The 21,778-nt window shown below is 42.3% G+C and overlaps 1 protein-coding gene across 11 annotated transcripts in view; it reads left to right on the forward strand.

The window, feature by feature from the left end:
- The first annotated feature begins 14,471 nt into the window (after nucleotides 1-14,471).
- Nucleotides 14,472-21,778, forward strand: part of RAPGEF2 (Rap guanine nucleotide exchange factor 2) — a 232,365-nt gene continuing 225,058 nt past the window's right edge. For 8 of the 11 annotated variants that reach the window (XM_032863236.1, XM_032863274.1, XM_032863283.1 and 5 more), the window contains exon 1: nucleotides 14,473-14,651. In XM_032863236.1, the coding sequence (XP_032719127.1) occupies nucleotides 14,583-14,651 (69 nt within the window). In that variant the 5' untranslated portion in view covers nucleotides 14,473-14,582. Of the gene's footprint in view, nucleotides 14,652-21,778 lie in introns of all 11 variants that reach the window. The other 3 variants (XM_032863210.1, XM_032863228.1, XM_032863219.1) reach the window with 1 other exon arrangement.

The following is a 21,778-nucleotide window of genomic DNA, read 5'->3' on the forward strand; positions in this document are numbered from 1 at the left end:
GAGAGAGGACAGAGGGAGAAGGAGAAGCAAACTCCCACTGAGCAGGGAGCCCGATGCGGGGCTCGATCCCAATACACTGAGATCATGACCTGAGCCAAAGGCAGTTGCTTAACTGACTGAGCTAACCAGGTGCCCCCCAAATCTTTTTTTTCAAATGTCCCTGCTGTGCTGGTGCCCTAAATATGTGTTTAGTCTGTCTGTCTGGTTATTCAGCACTCTCTATGTCTAAGGCTTGGAGTCCCTCTGAACCATCTCTAGCATGAATCCCAATTATGGTAACAAGTCTAATTTCTCTGCTCACTTAGTTCATGAAGACGAGGCCACTGGTACTCTTTTTTCCATCCTTCAAAAGTGAAAAGAAAGCAAATAAAGTGCATAACCCCAACTGGAATCATAAACAAAAATAAAAGATATTTTAGGGACAGTTGAGTGACTTTGAGAGTAGACTGAATTTTAGATATTATTGAATTTAATTGCTTTGGAATTCTACTGGCATTATGATTATATAGGACATGTTCTTATCAGTAGGAAGTACATACTGACATATTTAGGGATTTAGTGTCATGATGTTTGTAACTTGCAAATGGTTCAGAAAAAGTTATAAAAATGTGTATGATATACATGTACATATATAGAGACAGAGAAAGAATGCAAATATGGCAAAAATGTGGTATAATATGTACTGTATTTCCAACTTTTCTATTAAAGGGAAAAACCACATAATCACTAAAACTAGAATGCCATGTATCGAAAGAAACAGAGTTGATTTTATATGAAGCTGTAAGATACTTGGGAAACTATAGCTTTGATTTATTAGTTTCATCAAAGAAATCTATATTTTTAAAGATCATTGTAGCCTTATATTCTAAATCAATGAATTTAGGCGCGCGCACACACACACACAGACACGCATACAAAGGCCTCAGTTCAATCAACCCTAGAAGTTACTGGCCAAATGCCAATTGCTTTCAGAGGGAGTCTAGCCCTTTGAAAGCCAACTAACTGGTTTCTTTTTTTTTTTTTTAATATTTTATTTATTTATTTGAGAGAGAGAGATAGAGATAGTGAGAGAGAGCATGAGAAGAGGACGAGAAGGTCAGAGGGAGAAGCAGACTCCCCGTGGAGCTGGGAGCCTGATGCGGGACTCGATCCCAGGACTCCAGGATCATGACCTGAGCTGAAGGCAGTCACTTAACCAACTGAGCCACCCAGTCGCCCTAACTGGTTTCTTTTGATGAATTTCTTCTACAACATCAGCTTTTCAGCAACTCAGGACCTGTTAGGAATCAATAAAGCAATAGTTCTTTTTAAAAAATTTTTATTATTTATTTATTTATATGACAGACAGAGATCACAAGTAGGCAGAGAAAGGCAGGCAGAGAGAGAGGAGGAAGTAGGCTCCTTGCTGAGCAGAGAGCCCCATGCGGGGCTTGATCCCAGGACCCTGAGATCAGGACCTGGGCTGAAGGCAGAGGATTAACCCACTGAGCCACCTAGGCGCCCCAATAAAGCAATAGTTCTTATACTTTCCTAATCAATACATTTTCTTCCTTTAATCATCCAATCAGTAAAAATTTAGTGACTGTCTCCTCTGTGCCAGGGCTAGTGTTAGCTTGGAACGTACACAAATAAAAATACATGGGCTCTGTCCTCCAGGAGTCCAGAGTCAACTGGAAAGGCAGACATTTGACACATGATTAAAGAATAATGCAAAAAGCATATAATAAGGTATGTATAAGCTGCTATGGGAGCATGGAGTAAGAAGCCTAACTGACCTGGAAGGGGAGGGAGGAGATGAGGAATCAGAGAATAATGTTACGAAGATAAGTGATAACAGTAACAACAACAATAATAATAATAGTGGTCATATACCACGCAAGTTCCAAATATAACAACTATACTTATGAAGGCATGGGGAGGGTGGATGGTTGGCAGAACCCAGTACAAATTACTAGCAGAGAAGGTGCCTGGATATATCAATACACATCTTGAGTAAAAAATGTTAACAAGTCTACCCAGCTAGAACATTTTTGCCATTGCCGCAGACTCCCTTCCCAGGTGTTTCCCATATGTTATCCAGATAATATTGCCTCCATTTTAAACAAAACCCGAGGCTTACAGCAGGAGGTATGTGAGTTGCCTCTGGACAAGCAGCTGGTATGTGGCAAGAGGGAATCTGGGTTAGAACTCAGGTGTCTCGGTCTCTTGCTCCATCACCTGCCCACAGACTTTTATTTGAGACGGTCCGAAAGGAGGAGTAGGAATTTCACAGATGAATCTTGGAAAGAAGAGAGTTCCAGGCAAGAGGTGCTTGTACATGGCATTAAGGACTTAGATTAGCAAATCCTCAGAGGCTCAGTTGTTAAGATCGACTAGGGTAGAAGTTCTGTGGGTAGCAAGGGGTGGGAGAGACAACTAGGCAGGTGCACCTGGGCCAGAACACTCAGGGCTCTTGAATATTGTACAAAACACCTTGTACTTCACGGAGTGAGCTGGAAAGCCACTCTAGCTTTGGAATTACATGACAGATTTGATTTTTCAAAAGACCACACTGTGCAAAGGTCCAGGCAGTTTCTAACAGGAGGGGAGCCAGCCAGGGGTAAGGGCCAGGGACTGGCTAGGTGCCACTATGGGGTGGAGCCTACACTTTGACTGGAGACACTGGGCCAGGTAAAGAGGTCTTATCCTTTGCCTGTATTCTCTCCACAACTTATGGCCCTTCTTTCAGCAAGACCAAATGTAACATCTTTTCATCAGAATCATAAAAACTATCATGTCAACAGGTTCTTTTAAAAGATGTTGAAAAGGTACCACTTTTGCAAATGGTGCTTAGGGAAGCCATGGTTCCCTCTGCTACTTCCAGCCATGCTCCTCCTTAAGAGGCATTTTCGGGTGATTGGAGGCTGGAGACGAAGTTTAGAAGAAGTAGTGCCTGAACTAGGTCAATGGCAGTAGAAGGGCAGGAAGAGTCAGATGTGTGATTCAACATAATTTCATAAGTGATCAAACTCAGGGCTGAAAGTGAGACGGTGGGTCAAAGATAACTCCTGGTCTGTTTGGGTTTTTTTTTTTAGCCTGGGCAACTGGGTGGTTGGTGGTGTCATTCTCCAAGATATAAGAATATTTGGAAAGATGTTGGAAGAAAGATGCTGAGTTCAGATTTGAACATGCTGATTTTGCTGGATGTCAAATCATTTCAGCACCATTTGTTGAAAATACTTCTTGCTCCTCTGAATTGCCTTTGTCTCTTTGTCAAAAACAGCTGACTATATTTTTGTGGGTCTATTTCTGTCCTTTCTATTCTCTTTCCATTGGTCAGTGTATCTATTCTTTTGCCAATACCAGACTGCCTTGAATGTGGCTTTATAGTAACCCTTGAAGTTGGGTAATATGAGTCCTTCAACTTTGTTCTTTTTTATCGGAAGTGTTTTACCTTTTCATATGAGTTTAGAATCAGACTGTCAATATCTATAAAAATGTTTGCTGGGATTTTGATTGGGATTGCCCTGATTCAACAAATCAAACTGGGGGCAATCAGCATCTTAATATTGAGTCCCCCAATTTGTGAACTTGGTATGTTTTTCCACTTTAATTAGACATTTTTGATTTCTCATATCAGAGTTTTATAGTTTTCTGCATACAGCTCTTGTATGTATCTCATTAGATTTGTCCCTAAGTACTTCATTTGTTTTGGTTGGACATGTTGATTTTAAGGTGTCTGTGTACACCTACGCACAGATGTTCTGTGGGCAAGCCTGGAGATCTGGGGTGTTGTCTAGGTTGGAATTCAGGTTTAGTATAATCACATATTTCTCAAGAAATGTCACGTTTCTCAGGGCCAGAAGATAAAGAAAATAGGGCTGAGGATTAAAAATCACCTTAATTGTCAACAAATGGTTAATTCTGGGACTTAATAGAAGTTCCAAATTTAAGAACCCCCATGATGAGGACTTAACACATACACTTGGGTACAAGAGAACATGTTTGTAGATCCTGGCTCCGGGACCTCATCAAGTCTCTATTCCCCTGATTTGGAAAATATGTGTAGTAATAGTACCTACCTCATAGGTTGCTGGAAGATTAATTAAGACAGTACATCTAGAGGACACCGAACATTGCTTGGCACATAGTGAGCACTCAATCTTGTCAACTATCGTTATTAGTGACATAAATGAAATGCCAGAAGTCTATCGTGGGGATGCCTTGGAAAACACTTCATGGTTCTTAAGAGTCTTAGTATTATTTGCACAAGAAAAGATGGGATTCACTCACTGTGATAACTTTCTTTGCACAAGATATACTCAGGTCTCTTTGCCTCTCTTCCAAAGCTCTTTATTTAGAAACCACGTCTGCTGTAATTTTTTTAATGTCTCTCAAATGAAGTATGGGAGTTGTGGCTGGATGGCACCATGAATTCACAATTTCCTTCTGAAGGGAAGAAAGAAAAGTGATTAGAATCATATTCTTCCTCCCCATTCCTCCCTACCACCAATGGCTGCTTGGCCTTTTTCACAGAGATTACCACCTTTCCTTAGTTTGTCTCCAGCTTTGTGTGAGTTGACCCCACCCTGGAGCCAGGGCCCTTCAAAAGAATCCCACTGCAGGGCAAGGACAGAAATCATGCAGGGACAACTGCATGGTCTGGACAATGCGTGGCACTTTGTTTGATGGAAAGAAGGGGAGAATTGAAGCTCTTTCAGAAAGTCTTCATTTTCTTCAATTTCCATCTTATTGTGTTGAAGAGTCAAATAATGTCTTGGCCAAAAGGGAAGTATTCTCTAATATTGGCAGCTACCAGGAAAGAGACCCACAGCTAACTGAGTGTCTGATACAGTCACATAGATTACAGATACTTTAATCAGGCAAAGGAGCTATACAGGTGCTCCTTTGAGATCTCCTGTGCTGTAGTGGGAGAAAGCCAATCGTCCCGGGACCCAGTGCCATTGCTGCCGCTACTATTCATTCTGGAAATTCTGCAGTGCTTTTGTGTTCACAAGTTTTTGTGGTTCCTGATGGAAAATTGTGTTAGATTGCAGACAGCTTATCTTCAAAATTTTTTTTGATCACCACAAAGATAAATAGGGAGGAGGGAGAATGCTTCAGATAATTTCATACAGATTCCACTTGGTTAATCAGATTGTAACCCTGTGGTTAACCTTGGGTAGAGGGCATCAAGAGGTTCCTGGAGCATTATTCTTTGGCCCCTGGTGGGTCAGGGTAAGGCACAGGTTGATTTGGTTTTAAAATGAATTAAAAATCTGGGAGTTGCAAATATTACAAACATACCACCATAGATACTATCTTTATATGTAACTAAATTGGATCTCTCTGATTTGTTCGCTTTTATTACACTTTTTAAAAAAGATTATATTTATTTAATTTATTTATTTGAAGAGAGAGAGAGCATGAGCTGAGGGGTGAGGGGGAGGGTCAGAGGGAGAAGCAGGCTCCCTGCTCAGCAGGGAGCCCAGTGCAGGACTCCATACTAGGACTCCAGGATCATGACCTGAGCTGAGGGCAGTCACTTAACCAACTGAGCCACCCAGGCACCCTATACTTTTTTTTTTCTTTTTTTTTAAGATTTAGTCTTTTGAGTGCTGTGTGTAGGTTTATGCATATTAACATTTGGAATCCATAATTCTGACACTTAAATGAAACAATAACATGACTATTAGTAGACTGCCACTATAGTTTTCAAAATGGACATAAAACCTGGCAATAGATTTAGTATTTGTATGAGTAATTTGTAGTTTTTCATTCATTTGATAAAGGCAGAGATGCTCTCAGAGCCAGGTTTGGCCCATCTGATGGGCAGCTCCCATTCTGCCCTGTGGAACACTGGAGGCTTCAGGATGCTGCTAGCTCTCTCCAGCTGGCCGGTACACTCGGCATTGAGAAGATGCTGATCACCCACACCTCAGAATCACTGGCCTAGGTGGAAAATTATTTACTTTTGAGGCTTGGGGCTATTTAGAATACTGTAATTTAAGCTTATTTTAGTTCTCTAAGCTCAAAATTCTATCTATAAAGTCAGACAGGTCAGTGTATTTTTAACCTAAAGTCTTTCTTTCCTAGAGACTTGAAGGGCCATGTTAGGATTCTTTGACTAATGCTATTTCTTTTAGGGAGAAGTGAGAGATGAGAAAGGGTATTTACTTTTATAAATTCTATTTTGAGTCACTGTCCTATTAATCTGGCAAGAAAAATACTACTAACTACATTTTACAATGGTAGAAACTCAGGCTCAGGGAGCTTAAATGCTGTCTTCAGGGTGACAAAGCTCAGGCATATCAGAAAGTCTTTCAAATTCGGGGCTGCCTGCTATTAGAGTCCAAGGTTTTCCCACTATATTACTTAGATCATATATTCCACTGTGCCTTTATAAAGCTGTGTTTATTGATTCCGCTGAAAAAACGGATTATGTTTTTTTTTCCTGCAGCAATGTGATAAAGTTCTGTAAATTCAGTCACTTCTATGCTATTTCTTCTGTGTCAGTAGATCTGTTTGTGTGGCACCTGACCAGGATGGGTGGAGTACTGAGGGTTTATGTTGGTCTTTACTTGATTTAATTACCTCTGGATGCTTGTAGACAGCTATGATGCCACAGGCTCATTCCTTGTAGGTGAGATAAACACAAGGTAGAACTGAACTCTGTTTTAAACGTATTACCAGTACTTATCACTGGTTGTATTTATGTTATGTGATAAGTAAAATGTTAACTGTAAGAAAAACACTGAAGATGGCCAGGACTGATTGTGACTTGCCTCTCAAGAGCTTGGATGGTTCTATTTTCTTTTTTTTTTTTTTAAGATTTTATTTATTTATTTGACAGAGAGAGAGATCACAAGTAGGCAGAGAGGCAGGCAGAAAGGGGGGGGAAGCAGGCTCCCTGCTGAGCGAGAGCCCAATGCGGGGCTCGATCCCAATACCCTGATATCATGACCTGAGCCGAAGGCAGAGGCTTAACCCACTGAGCCACCCAGGCGCCCCGGATGGTTCTATTTTCTTCTGTGTCATATCTCATGTATTATCTTTACCTGGTCCCTGTATCATAATAGCCCATCCAATATTCAGAGTTTCTCTTTTTGCTATTTCACTTGTGCTTTCTTCCATTAGGTCTCTAAGTCAATACATTTTGCTATTTTATATATAAGGTTTCCTCTGCAAACTCCCATAGAGGGGATGTGCTTTTTCCTTTGACTTCCCACCTTTAAATTTTTGTATTGCAACATAATGGACCTTCCGATAGTTAAAACTAAAATAACAACATAACAAAATAGCCTCCTTTTCTAAACAGGCCCTCTGTGCATGTTTCCCACGCCCTTGTTTGCCCTTCACTTCCTCTGCCTAATTTAGATTTGTAGGCACAAGGCATAGGCACTCTGTGTTTGTTTATGTACATATGGTGCCTAACACCAGTCTTGGATTTAACAAATATTAAATAATAATGACTTCAGAATGATTATGAGTATTGGCATTTAAAAAAATCACAGCTGATCAAGAGTACTCCTTTTTTCTTCTTGCTCAAACGACCTTGTCTGATTTTGACAGTCTTATAGGAGACGCTGGTATTACAGCACACTTGCATTTACCCTTGAATACCACTTAGAGACCAGAGCTGGCAATAATCGTGGCTGCTCTTCTTCTGTAGGACACGTTTACAAATTCTGCAGTGCATACCAGGTTGCGTGTGGATGTAATTTCAGTGGTGTGTCATCATCACCTTACCATAACTAGAGAATCCCAGGTACAATTTTATACAGTGCTCCCTGATGTCGTTATGACAGAATTATCTCACTGGGTTAACTTTGCATGCTTGAAATTGAAGGTCTTTTTCTCTTTGAATTACTAGCTGGAGCATTCATGATATCTGGTACAGGCTTTTAAAATCTATGCATCAAGCACTCATTGATTGTGTAGTGGCATTTACATTGTTAGGTTTTAAAGTGATGTCTTTAATTTTACCTATTTTCAATCTTAAAAAAAAAATCTGTATATCTTACCTAAACCCCTTTAAATTGGCAGACTGATTGTGGACTACAGTTCCACAGGGCAATGCTTAAAAATAAATGCCAAACACCAGGCAACAATAGAAGGAATTGACGGTGGATCCAAAGTTGAACAATGCATTTCCTTTTAGAAATGTCAGCATAGGCTTTCTCACAATAAGGAAATAAAGAGGGTTGTTTTCTCCCACTAGCCTAATATTTCAATTACAAACAAATCAATGGAAGAAAGTAGTTATGTCAGTATGAAGGATGTAATAGTGTAATTGGAGAGAACAATTTTCTTAGCCTGAGTACTTTTTATTTGCATATTTATTTAATTTTATGTCCAAGGCAGAACCAAGGTGATAATATTACTAAATGAGGGAAAAAATGGGTTTCTTTTCTTAGAATCACTTCCAAAATATCTAAGCCTCTATGTGACATTTACATTAGTGTTGTTCTTAATCATGTGACAGCATCCTCAAAACCGAATTTATTACAATTCCTATAAAATCAAACCTAAGAGTCTGATTGTAATTGTGTTCTTGATAGCTTCATCTAACTTAGTTCGTGAGCTCTATCCTGTGAACACACTGCATCTTTCCCCGGATTCCTGCCACTGCACTATCCACCAGGGACTCTTCCGGAGTGCTATTTGCAGGTGAATACACTATTTCCTAGTGCAGTGTGCTGACTGAGAGTGATACAGTGTGTAAGCTACAGGCTTCCACTCTCTCGAGATTCTTACTGACTTGATGTCAGGGTTAGAAGTAACTGTAAAACAATATAAACACATGTTTTGGGGCACCTGGGTGGTTCAGGCTTAGTTAAGTGTCTGCCTTCGGGCTCAGGTCATGATCCTGGAGTCCTGGGGCTGAGTCCCACATCGGGCTCCCTGCTCAGCCGGGAGTCTGCTCCTCTGCCCCTCCCATGGCTTGTGTGCGTTCCCTCTCTCTCCCTCTCTCACTTTCTCTCTCTCAAATAAATAAATAAAATCCTTAAAAAAATGTTTTGGAGGGAGGGGGAAGTATGTGAGGAATGTCATTAATAAAATTCAACTTCTCTCTGCTCTGAACCTCTCATCCAGAGGGTTTTAACAAGCAGAGAAAATGGTAACCAGAGGAAGCTCTTGTCTCAGCAGAGCAGGGCAGATTCCTGGATCTTTTCAATCACTCCCACCATTCTCCTGGCTGAGAGGAGTAAATTAACCAAGTGCTTGGCCCATAGAACAAGTTCCCACAAGGCCAGGGAAGGGACCATGCTTGTCTTATTCACCATTGGTATTCCGAGCATCAAAACCAGCACCTGGCACACAGCATTCAATAAATATTTATTGACTGAACAGTGACGCTGTGTGTGTGTGTGTGTGTGTGTGTGTGTGTGTGTTTTAACAAAATGACTTCTATCAATTGGTCGATAGATAAAGTATAAATATAAATATATCAATCCCTAGTCTCGTATCATAGCTGGACTCACAAAAAATTTTAAAAATTGTTTTAACTCACTTTAAAAAATGACTCTCAACACCTAATCTACAAGATATATTACTATATGTAGTATGTTTTAGATTTTACTGTTGGAAAGATAAAAGATTTTTAGGTCATGAGTAGAACGGCATTAAGGCCAGAACTCAAAATGTATTTCTGGCTTTAAAACTTAGTGTTCTGTTTCTGTCTAGCCTCTAAAAACTTTCTAGATAATAGGATGGTTGTGGAGACAGAACAAAGAAAGTTTCATTTTTATGCTTGCCTTTATGAGGCAACATAATAGATGGCTTCCTTTGATTACGGTTGGTTGACACAGTTTGGATTAGACTATTTGGCAAATTGGCAGATTTGTGTCCAGTTCTGTCATCCATGTTATACCTAACATGCTGTTGGTGCTCAAACATACCCAAACGGCAATGCACGCCAAGTATCAGATGTCCTAGATGCCGAAAGATGATAAACATTATTGACATATGTAGATAAGTAGATTTTAAATAGTGGGAACATTAGCTGTAATTGAAGTTAAATGATGGTGTAGAAGTGGACAGTGAGTTAGTTATTTTGATCGTGGAGAAGACATACCATTATGCCTTACCTAGGGTCATTGGTGCAATTCAGTATCACAGAAGAGCACTCAGAAAAAAAGAGCCAGGTTTATAGCTGGAATTCACAACTTAATGACTGTGAGATCCAGATAAGGGGGGGTGTCTCAGCCTACTGCCCGTGCTCTGAAGGACCCTGCGCTATCTTCACACTTCTTCAGGGAACAAGGAGTTCCACACTCTTTAAGCACCCAGGACCCTGGAACTTACTGCTCTGCTACTTCCAGGCCTAATCCTCCAAGGCTGGCCCAGGGCTGGAGAACTGCTGAGGGGTCCTTTTGCATGGAATATGACATAGTTTGGATGTGCAGGCTGGGGTGTAGGAGACTTTTTGTGGTATGGGATGGAGCTCAGATGGGAAGAAAGTGGAGAGTGAGTTTCAGGCCAGAAGCCACGCCTCCCTGCAGCACTATGTTTCCCTTAATGTATAGTTTTCAGTATTTTTAATAGGGCAGAATGGGTCTCCATTGTTAGCTGATCCCAGACCCTTCCAAAGTTAAAGGCAGGCCTGGAACTAGGGCAAGTCAGGTAGCCTATTTTAGTCTCAGTTTCCTCATCTGTAAACAGGATAATAATTGTTCCACTGACCTCAAAGGGTGGGATGATGAGAATGATATTAAAAATAACTATCATTTGTTAACTAGAAGACTATGGTTCAAGGACTCTTCAAGGCAATATTCAATCGTTACAAATCTCCAGGGCATGCAATGTTTATCCTCTTTTTATAGAACAGAAAAATAGGCTCAGAGTGCTTAAGTTTCTCTTCTAGACTTCCCTCCCCACTTCAGGGACACAATTGTGATAATGTATGTAACAATCTTCTATGCATACAGGGGAACACCATAGTTATTAATTGTTTTACATCATGTTGGGGGATATAGCAGTGAACAAAGGGAACAAAAACAATTGACTTTAGCAGCTTACATTTTAGGGGAGGGAGACAAACAATAAAATAAATAAAATATATGTTAGATGGTGGTAAAGAAAGCAAGGAAGGGAACTAGGGATGTGAAGTTACACAGAAACTGACGGTTGAATAAAGATATGAAGGAGGGGAGGGAACAATATTCTAGGTTGGTTTGCTTGTTTTTTTGGTGGGCTGGGAATCAGGGAGCTAATTTAGGTGGTAGAGGGAACAGCAAATGGAAATGCCATGAGACTGGAGCCTGTTCATCATACAGCATCTTCCTGCATTCAGAAACAGCATCTCCATTTCCAGTGTGGCTAGGAAAATGAGTTGGGGGTTGCGTCATAGGAGATGAGGCTAGAGAGATAAGGGGTGGAGGAAACAAGGTCCACAGTTCATCAAGGCCATGGTAAGGACTTTGGTTTTTACCTCACATGAGATGAGGAACTAATGATTCCCCACCCCTTAGCAGATGAGTGATTTGAGCTAAAGTGAAAAGACTCACTCTGGCTTCTCTGTTCAAAGAAGACTGCTGGAACCAAGGACAAAAAGAGGGAGACCAGATAGGTGGTAATTGCAAAGTGCAGGCAAAGGGTGATGCCAGCTTGAACAAAGGTCATGGCAGTAGAGGTGGTAGGTAGAGGGTAGATTGCAGATACAACACTTTGAAGGTTGGGTTGACAGGTTATTGACATTTGTGGGGTGTAACAGAAAGAAAGGAGTCAAGAAAGACTCCAGAGTTTTTCACCTGAGCAAGGGGAACCACACAGATGGCATTAACTGGAATGAAGAAGGCTGTGGGTCAGGGCACTTTTCGGATAAGATATCTAAACCCTGGTTTGCAAACGTTACTTCTGAGATGTCTATTAGACACCAGATAGAGATGTCAGGTATATTTTTTCACTTCACTAGATTTTGATTTTTTTCTTCTCTCTTTACAGAGCTGTAATAGCATTTATTCGTATCCCTTTACTTTCAATGTGGTGGTCAGTGTCATGGAGAATCTGATGCTGGGGCTCAACAAAGGGGTGAAAAAAATGTGGGGAAGCAGTTTCAGCAAGATAGACCCATAATATAAAAGGATCTAGAGATACAATTTATAACTCACAAGGTTGGGCAGTCTCTTCTCTAGGAAGCCACACAATCTGTTTAATGACACAAAGGTGACTTAAGGACCCCAAAATGTTTGCTCACAATCAACCCTCCTAAGTGTTCAAAATAAACTAGATGTTAAAAAAGTATGTTTGAAAATTTGAAAAAAGTTCAATATAGTAGGCCTTAAAAGTAACAGCCCTCCTCTAAGTATAGCCTCCATACAGACATCAAAACATGAACTTATAGGGAGGGAGAGAGGGAGGGGGGAGGAGGGAAAGGAGGCAGATAAAAATAAAACCTTAGGACCAGAACAGCAGAGCTGTCCCCTGTGCTTGGCTGACCTTACACACCTTGACCTGGCTCTGAGAGAGAGAGGGAGGGGGAAATGAAGCAGTAGGAGACGTAACGTCTTAAAGGGCTATGTTACCGTGTTCTCTGCACCAAGTGAGTCTGGCTTGGAAATCTGGGGTCTGGAGAAGGAGGTTTGCTCGGCCTTGATGCAGAGCCAGATCTGCCAATGTTTCTGATTATGTCACAGACCTTGCTGTCCGGGTCTCTCGCTAATGACTGATCACCTTTAAATCTGGCCTGTCTGCCTGTCTGAGGGTGGTATTGAATCTAGTGTTGAAACTGGCACTTTTCCATGTCCTTAATCTCGTGGTCATTAAAGTGTCTGAAGGTGGCAGTAAGCACGGAAGGCAGGAGAGGAAAGCTTTCCCTGCACCAAGTTACAAATAAACAAAATAAAATCTTAGAGGATTTATCGTCTCTGAAGCAACTCGGAGCCAACCCTCGGGTTCAAAATGAATGCCCACTACAGCCCAAGCTTGCGGGCTGCACTTCTGCTCGGGGTCAACTTTCAGCCCCCTTGGCCTCGGCGTGGCGCCAGGAGGAGTCTGAGAGAGGCGACGGGACTCTGCAGGGTCTCCCAGGAACCGGGTGGGGTGTGGGTACGCCGCACGGCGTGAGACAGGGAAGGGGTGGGGAGGGTAGGAAGAGGAGAGCCCGGCGCTTCGCACCCTGGCACCGGGACTCGCGTCGCTTCCTCGGTACCAGGCGCTGCGGGGCTCTAGCCCGCTCAGCCCAGAGCACTGAGACCCTGTCGCGGCCGGAGCGCGGGCTCACCTGGTCGCGTTGGAAGGTGCTTCTCCGGAGGGAGGGCGCGGCCGGCGGGCGGGCCGGCGCAAGGAGCGCGGGGAGGCGGGACCGAGCGCGACGGGCCGCCCCGCCCCTCGATGATGCGGCGCCAGCCGACTCGCCTCCGCCTTGTCACTCACTCCTCACCATGGTTGCCGCACAAAGCAACAAGCCCGGGAGGCCGCTTCCTCCCTGAGGAGCGGCTCCAGCGGCCGGAGAAGGCGCAGGAGGAGGAAGAGGCGGAGGAAGCGGAGGGGGAGTCGCCGCTTCCCAAACACTCTCTCCGAGGGGGCTGTGCGCGGCTCTCGGCTCTTGGCCCTCGGCCCTCGGACGCCCGCCGCCGGGAGTCCAGACCCGGACAGCCCGTGGCCCCCTCTTCCCCCTCCCCCGCCCCGCGCAGACCGGGAACAAAGTTGCCGAGAGCGATTGGGCCGGAGGGCTGCAGCCCCGGCTGGGTGCTCTGGCCGCAGCGGCGCCGGGGCAGCTCCGCTCCGGGCGCGCTGATGGGGGGAGGCGGCGGCGGTGGAGCCCACGGCGGCGGCCAGAGCAGCAGAGGCGGCGGCGGCGGCGGCGGGGCGGCCCGGGGGGATGCAGCAGCAGTCGGGAGGGACGGCCGAGCCCAATAGACGGAGACTAGGAGCGGCTGGGACGGCGGCGGAGGCGATCGGGCTTCGCTGCGCCCGGACCTGAGCCAGTCGTCCCGACGGCGGCTGCGGCGCCCAAGTGCCCGAGGACTAGGGACGCGGGAGAGCCGAGTGCTTCGCGGAGACTCCCGGGCGGCGGCGCGAGCCCCTGAGAGGAGGGGGCGACCCTCCGCGCGAGAGGAGAGAGGAGGCCCCGTCTGCCTGCAAGCCTTTCCCTTCCTTACTGTCGCTCGTACCTCCCTAAAAATAACTCAGGCCCGCCGGGGCCAGGAGGAGACGCCACTGTCCCCCGAGTGAAGCCGGGGGAGGCGTGTCGAGCCAGGCCCGGAGGGAGCCGGGCGCGCCAGGAAGCCTCTCCCGGCCGAGCGGCGAGGAAGAAGAGGAGGAAGGGGACTTCCCGGCCGCCGAGCGTCCGCAGGGACCCTCCGGACCGCGGGTCTCTGGAGCTGCGCGCCGCCAGCCCCCTTCGCGCGGCCTCGCTCTCCTGCCGGGTCTCCAGCGCGCCTGTCCCACGCTCCGGGCCGCGGGGCCCAGCAAAGCCGCCCCCCCACCCCCGTAGGCCCTACCGCCGCCGCCGCCGCCGCCGCCGCCGCGGTTTAGCTTATTAGCCTCAGGCGGGCGGGCAGGCGGGCGGAGCGCGCAGGGCGGAGGCAGCGGCTGCGCTGGGCCGGGAGGAGGCCGACGAGGGTGCGGAGCAGCCCCGGCCGAGCCCACGGGGGGAGATGGCGTCCTACGTGGATAACAGTTTCCGCCAAGCGGTTATGAAGAACCCCGCCGAGAGGACCCCCCAGGTGAGACCCGCCGGGACTTAGCTGGATTTGTGCCTCACCGGCTGCGCCCTTTCCTGTCCCTGTCTCCTCTTCTGACATAGTTGGCTCCGCGCACCCCACTTCTCCCGTCAGGACCCCCAACTTTCAGTGGCATCCCATCTCCGAATCTTTTCCCCTGGTCGTCCTGGGTTTATTTCCCCCTCTCCCTGATATTCTTTTCTCTGCCCACCCCATTACTGACCTTACCCCTTCGTTTGCCCTCCAGAGGAGGGAATTCTCTAATTAGCATCCCCTTTAACCAGTCGCACCCTGGAGCTTCTAGAATCTCTGGGGAGAGGGGGGCTCACCTCGCCTTGACCAGCTCCTCCTCCCATCCTGGCTGCACGCCCCCTTTCCTTCCAGTGTGTGGCCCCTTCTACCTTAAGAGTTTTGTGGTGTTTGGAAAGGTATAAGAAGGAAACTTGTATGGCTCTGTGAAAGACAAATCTGTGTTGACCTTCTAAAATAAAACATTGAGATGTTTGTATAGTTACCTATTTGGCTTCTGTGAAAAACGGTTGCAGCTTTCCAGTGCTGGGGAAGAAAAGTTGATTAGCTAGGTTGGTGCTTTTAGTTTAAATTGCAGGCCTAACTGCAGAGCAGGCATATTCAAATACAGCCCCGGAAAGGGCACCCTGCGGATTCTTTTGGTGTTGCACAAGCTTGTCAAAATTAGATAAGTTTGTTAACCTTTATACATTCGTTTACCTTCAGGCTTACTTATCCTCTTACTTTAAGTGGACCGATTGCGGATGGTGTTGGATTTGCTCGTCTCAAGTTGGACCAGAGAGGGGGAAATTTTATAAAAATGTGGTGGTTTGATTTTTTTTTTTTTTTTTTTTTTGATTTTAGTTGCTGACTGGTTAATGACGCATATTCCTAAGCATTGGGATAGTGACTACAGGGGATCCTGCTGCCAACCCTCTTAAGACAAATAAGCCCTCCTGATCCTTGGGACCATTAGACATTTAGGATCTAGTGCTTGAAAGAGTTGCTTCACTTGTTAGGTATTGGATGCCATCTGTTCAAACCCAAATGCTCTCCTTCTCTGATGTTGATTATTATTATTTAATGTGGGGAGAACAGAGTAAAATAGAATCTTTCGCTGACTGCCTTTGGACAAGGCCCAAGAATGGCACCTGGTACCATTTCTGATTTTTTTCATTTTTCCTGATGGAGCCATCACATCTGGGGGATCATAGGTTGCACATATTTACCAAAAGAATGGAAGATGTATGATAATTTTACAAGAATATTCATTTCACTATATTTCCGGCAAGTTCCAATTCTAAAGGATTCTTTTATCAAAACCAAGCAGTATCCTGCTTTGATCTTGTCCCTGGGCATTGCACTGCCTCCCATGTGCCTTCCTTCTCTACTGTTTGTTTTAAAATTGTCAGTTCAGTCTTCTGCATCTGAAAATGCACTTTCTCAGTGGTGGTGTGATGGAAAAACACATTTCAGTGAAATATTTCAATTCCTTTCAGTGTTTGAAGTACCAAATAAATTCAAACAAGTTGAGAATATTAGGACCTAGCAAGGCGGGTCAGAAAATGATGTCATAGGCCTTTAGTGGAAATTAAGGGGCGGGGAGCGAGGACCTGTGCCTTCCCTTGATTAATTAGAACAGCAATACTTGAAATCTACTATCAGTTGGGGAATGGAGTGGGGTCACCAAACAAGACTGGAAAAGACAAAACCTCCACTGTGAAAGGGTGTGGATTGTGCCAAATAAATGGACTGTTAAACTTTCCTCTTTTCCTGCCAGTTGTGTAGAACAGAGTAAAAACTGACCTAGCATAGAAGTTGGCCTGATTCAGAAGTGGGCCGGTTACTACTAACACCACAACATGAAAGCTTCATTGATAGTCTGAAAGCAGCACATTTCCCCCCACCAAACTCACAGGCAAACTAAACATAGAGAAAGCTACCAAACATTTTAAACCTTGTTAAGTGTCAACCCTATTAACTTTGATATTCATTTGTTTATTACTAATGCAAACCTCATGCTTGCTTATTGTTGTTTTCAAGAGAAAATAGCTTGAAATGTGAATGTTTTCCCAACCTTACCTGGCTGGTTAAAAGCAATCTTCTAAAAGTTTGATATGTATTAAAAAGTAAAAAGAGAATGTTTTGGTAGAAGATGCTTTTCATATTGAGTGCTTTGTAATGTAAGCACTCACTATATTGAGTGCTGAAAGTTTTTCTGTACCATCTTTTCTCAATGCTAGAGAGAATTTTGTAATATACGGAAAGCAAATGTATTAAACTTGATATCACAAACAGAAGGATATGAATTAGAAAAGTCTTGCTGTCATGCTTCCTTCTGTTTTTCAGGATAGACTTGATAAAGGAGTCCATATGATTCTCATTACAGGCAAAAGGAATGTTTTACAAGAATAGAGGAAATATATAATTTTTTTTATTAAATTCAGGGTCCCCCCCCCCACCACCATTCCTAATTTCTCTCTCAAACTTTGTGAAGACATAGTTTTGTATTTAGGTCAATCATTTGCCTAGAAGTTAATAGTGATGTTGCTAGTATAACCTTAGACTTTAGCTAGAAGAGAATTTGAGGGTGGGGAGAGCCCTAGTGTAAACACAGAGACTGCAAATTAGGGGGCTTTCAAGCACACCTGGAAAATGGGAACCTCTTTTATTTAACCATGTCATTAGAGAGGCAGAATGGTAAGGAGAAATTAAAATAAATGTCACCTGAATTTTTAGCCAAATCATGCATACCTAGATTTAAGAGGCTGTCACTTTTACCTGATATCCTGAAAAGATGGAAAAAATCTTTTATCCAATGTGTGTCCTACATTATGTGTGTCTGGAACCCTGGCTAAATTTTAGTCAGTGGGGCACTGTATTCTAAATAACAAACCCCTTGAAAATAATGAACACTAAATGTTCTATTGATATTTTTCTGTGTACCTATGTTGAAACACAGGACTCTTAAGTAATTGCTTTATTAAACTATTTGGGTTTATGCTTTAATCATTTGAATGAGAAGCTTGGTCACCAAAGCAATTTAGTAAAGTAAAAGATGTAAATAAATTGCAAACAGCTTTATCCCCCAAGGCTTTAAACAATAAAATGCTTTTTCTAAACCATTTTATTAACTTGTTGAATTCAGACCCTTTGTAGCTGCTTCTGTAGAGTGTTTAAATGCATGTTTTTAGTTTTTCAGGTGAAGCATCTATTGCTGAATTTTTTTCTTTCAAGATCTGATTTAATGTGTTTTTAGCAAGTTACAAGTTATTTTTAAAAATTGTATCTGTAACACAGCTTCATCTCATTTCCTCCTAGTTAATAATATTACTTTGTCCTTCACTATTAAAAATTTTTTTTGGCTCTTAAACCTTTCGATTTAGCTGTTAACTCATGAATTTGTTAGCTGAGGGCTCATAAGAGGGTAAGACTTCATTCTTTGCAAAGTCACTTAGTCATATTGATAGAGGGCTAAAAAATACCTTTTGTCCAGAGAACTTTAAATTATGAGAATCTGCACAAAAGAGTATCTCTGGTAAATATTTAACTTTCAGATCTAGTGGAAGAATTGTGTTTATTACAGTTACATTTTCCATTTGAATTTCTTTTTATCATTGTTTATAAACAGCTTCCTATTCTCATTTGACCACTTACACTTTGATTATATTTTAGCAAATTTTTGGGCTCTAGTAATAAATATTTGGTTCTGAAGTAGTTTTTGTTAAAAAAAATAGAACTGAATGATTTTTGTGCCATTTAGAAAATCATGTTTCGGGGTACCTGGGTGGCTCAGTTGGTTAAGTGACTGCCTTCGGCTTGGGTTATGATCCCAGGACCCTGCGATGGAGCCTGCTTCTCCCTCTCCCTCTGCTGCTCTGCCTGCTTGTGCTCTCTCGCTCTGTCAAATAAATAGAATCTTTTAAAAAAAATCATGTTTCACTAAGTAATTCCTATTTGTTCACAAGCATTTATTTACCTTTCATAACAATGACATTTGAATTTATAGGTTAATATATGTACATATTTATAACTGAAATACTAATTTCAAACTGTATTAGCACGACTTTGAAATTTATAGTAAAAATTAACATTTTTTGTGATATTGGTAGAAACTTAGTTGCCTTAACATAACCTTTGAAACATTTAGTAATTACCAGTTCCATAATTAGCTTTGCATGTATTGGCTGAGGTTCAGAATCTCTCCAACTGCAGTGCTGTATGTGAACTTGTTTAATGCGGTTATTCCCAGGCCCTGGCCTTTAATAGAACAGTTGCAAAAGATGATAACAAAATAAAACTAAGAAAAGGAAGGGGGACTACTCGGTTGCCAACATGTTTTTATTTTTTCTTTCCTTTCAAGAAAGGATGTAAAATAACAAAATAAACTATAACCTTTGATCACTATCATTTTATTAATGGCCTTGCCCTTTAATAAGAAAGGGAGGATATACTATCATTGTAAAGCTTAGTTTTTGAGATCAAAGATCCCTTGAATCATAAGAAAACTCACTGTTTTTTGTTTTTTAATTTTACTGTGGGCCTGAAAACAACTTCATCCAAGTGGATTTTGGGGGGAATTAAATGATAAAAGTAGGTCTGCCTTTGCTGTTATTTGAAATTCAAGTCACATAAAGTAACAGTGGGTTATACTTCAGATATAAATTAACTATCTGAGATAAAGATAAAATAACCCATTAAAAACACATACTGCTTCTTCTTGACTTATTTGAAAACTTACTTTTTAAAAAAATTTTTTTAAGTGAAGATTTGTAATTACCTGAAGTAACTTTGATCTAGGTTAAAGAGATAGGGGAATGTGATGATAATTCTTTGATATCTAAATTTTATGGGCCATTCTCTCTCATCACCCCATTTTTGGCACCAGATAGTTTTCTTATCTGCAAAATGAGGATAATAACTTCTTGAGGTTGTTTTGGGATTAAGTGAAAGAAAGTAGTTAGTATTTAGTGCAGTGTCTAATAGTAGTTTTTATTGTAGCACATTTTGATGAAATACTTTTTACTAGGCCTTGGGAATTCAAATATGAAATGAGACCTCTCTCCTTCATGTAACTCACCACCGTATTGTATCCTTTAAGTAGGATGTGATTCATTAGTGCTATAGCAGCTGTCGAGGCTGTGGACTTCCCAGATGAGATGTCCTGTGCCAGCATTGAAGAGATGAGATGTCTTATGCCAGCACTTAGACAATCATGTGTTGAGTCTTAGGGGAGTAGGAAATTACCCACCAGTGGAGGAGGGGACACGAAGGATATTCCAGGAGTAGCACACATCGTTGTAAGAAAATAGGTGTAGACCTTCATTCCATGTGCTTGGTTGGAGTCAAGAGAGTGAGTAGGGGATGAGGAGTGATTCCACTAGAGTACAGAATGTTGTGGTTTGAAGGAGAGTAAGAGGAGACCAAGAAATTTGTTAAAGACTGATGTCTGTTCTTCAGGTTTGAGATAGTTGGGAGTCCGAGTTACACAGTGGAGATAGACTGGAATTTTTATAGTAGTGGAATTTATTAGACAAGTTGGCCGAATGTATGTACATTTATATCAGCTACTCATTGTATCAAACTGTGCACATTATGCCAGTTACAGTCTGATCATGGCAAGTGATTATGATGGACATTTCCTAGTTAATAGGAAAAACTTAAATATATTTTATTAATTTTTTTTTTTTAATCTTACCCTGTTTTTTCCCTTAAGCTTTGGTATCTTTTATGTCTACATTTTGGAACCTAATATGAAATATCTGATTTATCATATCATAATGTCAAATATGTTATTATTTCTTAATTTGTAATGTGATTTTTTTTTTTTTAAAGTGGGCAGCAAAGCAAGTTTTATTGAGCGATAGCAAAGTGATAGTACAAAGCTCTTGAGGAGGGAGGGGGCCCGAGAGGATTGCCCTTTCTTTAAAATTTAGATTTTATTTATTTATTTGTTAGAGAAAAAGAGAGCACACACTAGCCAGAGAAGTGGCAGGCAGAGGGAGAGGGAGAAGCAGGCTCCCTGTTGAGCAAGGAGCCTGATTGATGCAGGGCTCAGTCCCCGGACCTTGGAGATCATGACCTGATGCTTACCAACTGAGCCACCCGGGCATCCTGTAATGTGATTTTTAAGCATTCTGTCCTTTGGAAGAGTTTAGAAGTATCTGAATTTAAGCAGGAAAAATGAATTTATATATACAAAAACTCACAGGTGACTTACGACGGCACAGTGTAATGATTACAGTGAGTGTTTGAGAACACTTGGGATGGTGTATTCCCCATACCATTTTTGTTTAGATAGATTAGTTAATGTTGGTAAGTTAGGAAGGAGAAGCAAATTGTAGTACCTATTACTGTTGATCTTTTGTAGCTTTGTCAGAGATTGAACATGTATAGTCAGTCAAAATATGTTCAGTAGTTATAATATCAGCCTTTGTGAGGAGAAAAACAAGCTGATGGCTACTTTATGTTAGGATTTTTATCTTTTCAGGAAAAAAAAAAACCAAAAACCACCTCTGCTTTCATGTGCTAATTAGCCGCTACTTACTGAACTATTTACTCTAGGTGTTTCTTTCTGTACTCAGGTGTTTCCCTTTCTTCTTCAGTCTGTGAAAGGATTTACCTTTAGTGTGGTTGTGGTGGGATTTTTATGGAGTGGAAAGTTTAGTCCTTGAATTTTAAATTCTCTTGGGTCCACCATTTCTGTGCTTTCACATCCTTATGCATAAAAAGTGTTTTAGAGGAGTTGGTGTTAGTGACTTGAAGGGGAGCTTTGTTTTGTCATTGGAACTAAACCTCTTTGTTCTTGCTGTAGTTTTGAACTCTTAAAACTTGAAAATCATAAATTGTGGATGTTTTGGATTTTTCAAATATTTAATATGAGCTAAATGAACTGAAATAAAAATGTATATTTTGATCCTATTAACTGTGTTAGTTAACAGATCAACACTCACCATAATAATAATTGACCCTTAGCATCTTCCTGTTCTCTAAGCTCTTAGTGTTTGTTCCTACCCAACATAAAAGCTACTCAGAAGAGACCCTAAAGAATTAGCCATCAGCTGGTTATTCTGAAGAGGCCTGATAGTAACTTTCTGAGAAGCTGCCTAGCAATCCGTAGA

This window comes from Lontra canadensis, unplaced genomic scaffold, assembly GCF_010015895.1.
Source record: "Lontra canadensis isolate GAN:19392208 unplaced genomic scaffold, GSC_riverotter_1.0 scaffold1, whole genome shotgun sequence".
Lineage (NCBI taxonomy): Eukaryota > Metazoa > Chordata > Mammalia > Carnivora > Mustelidae > Lontra > Lontra canadensis.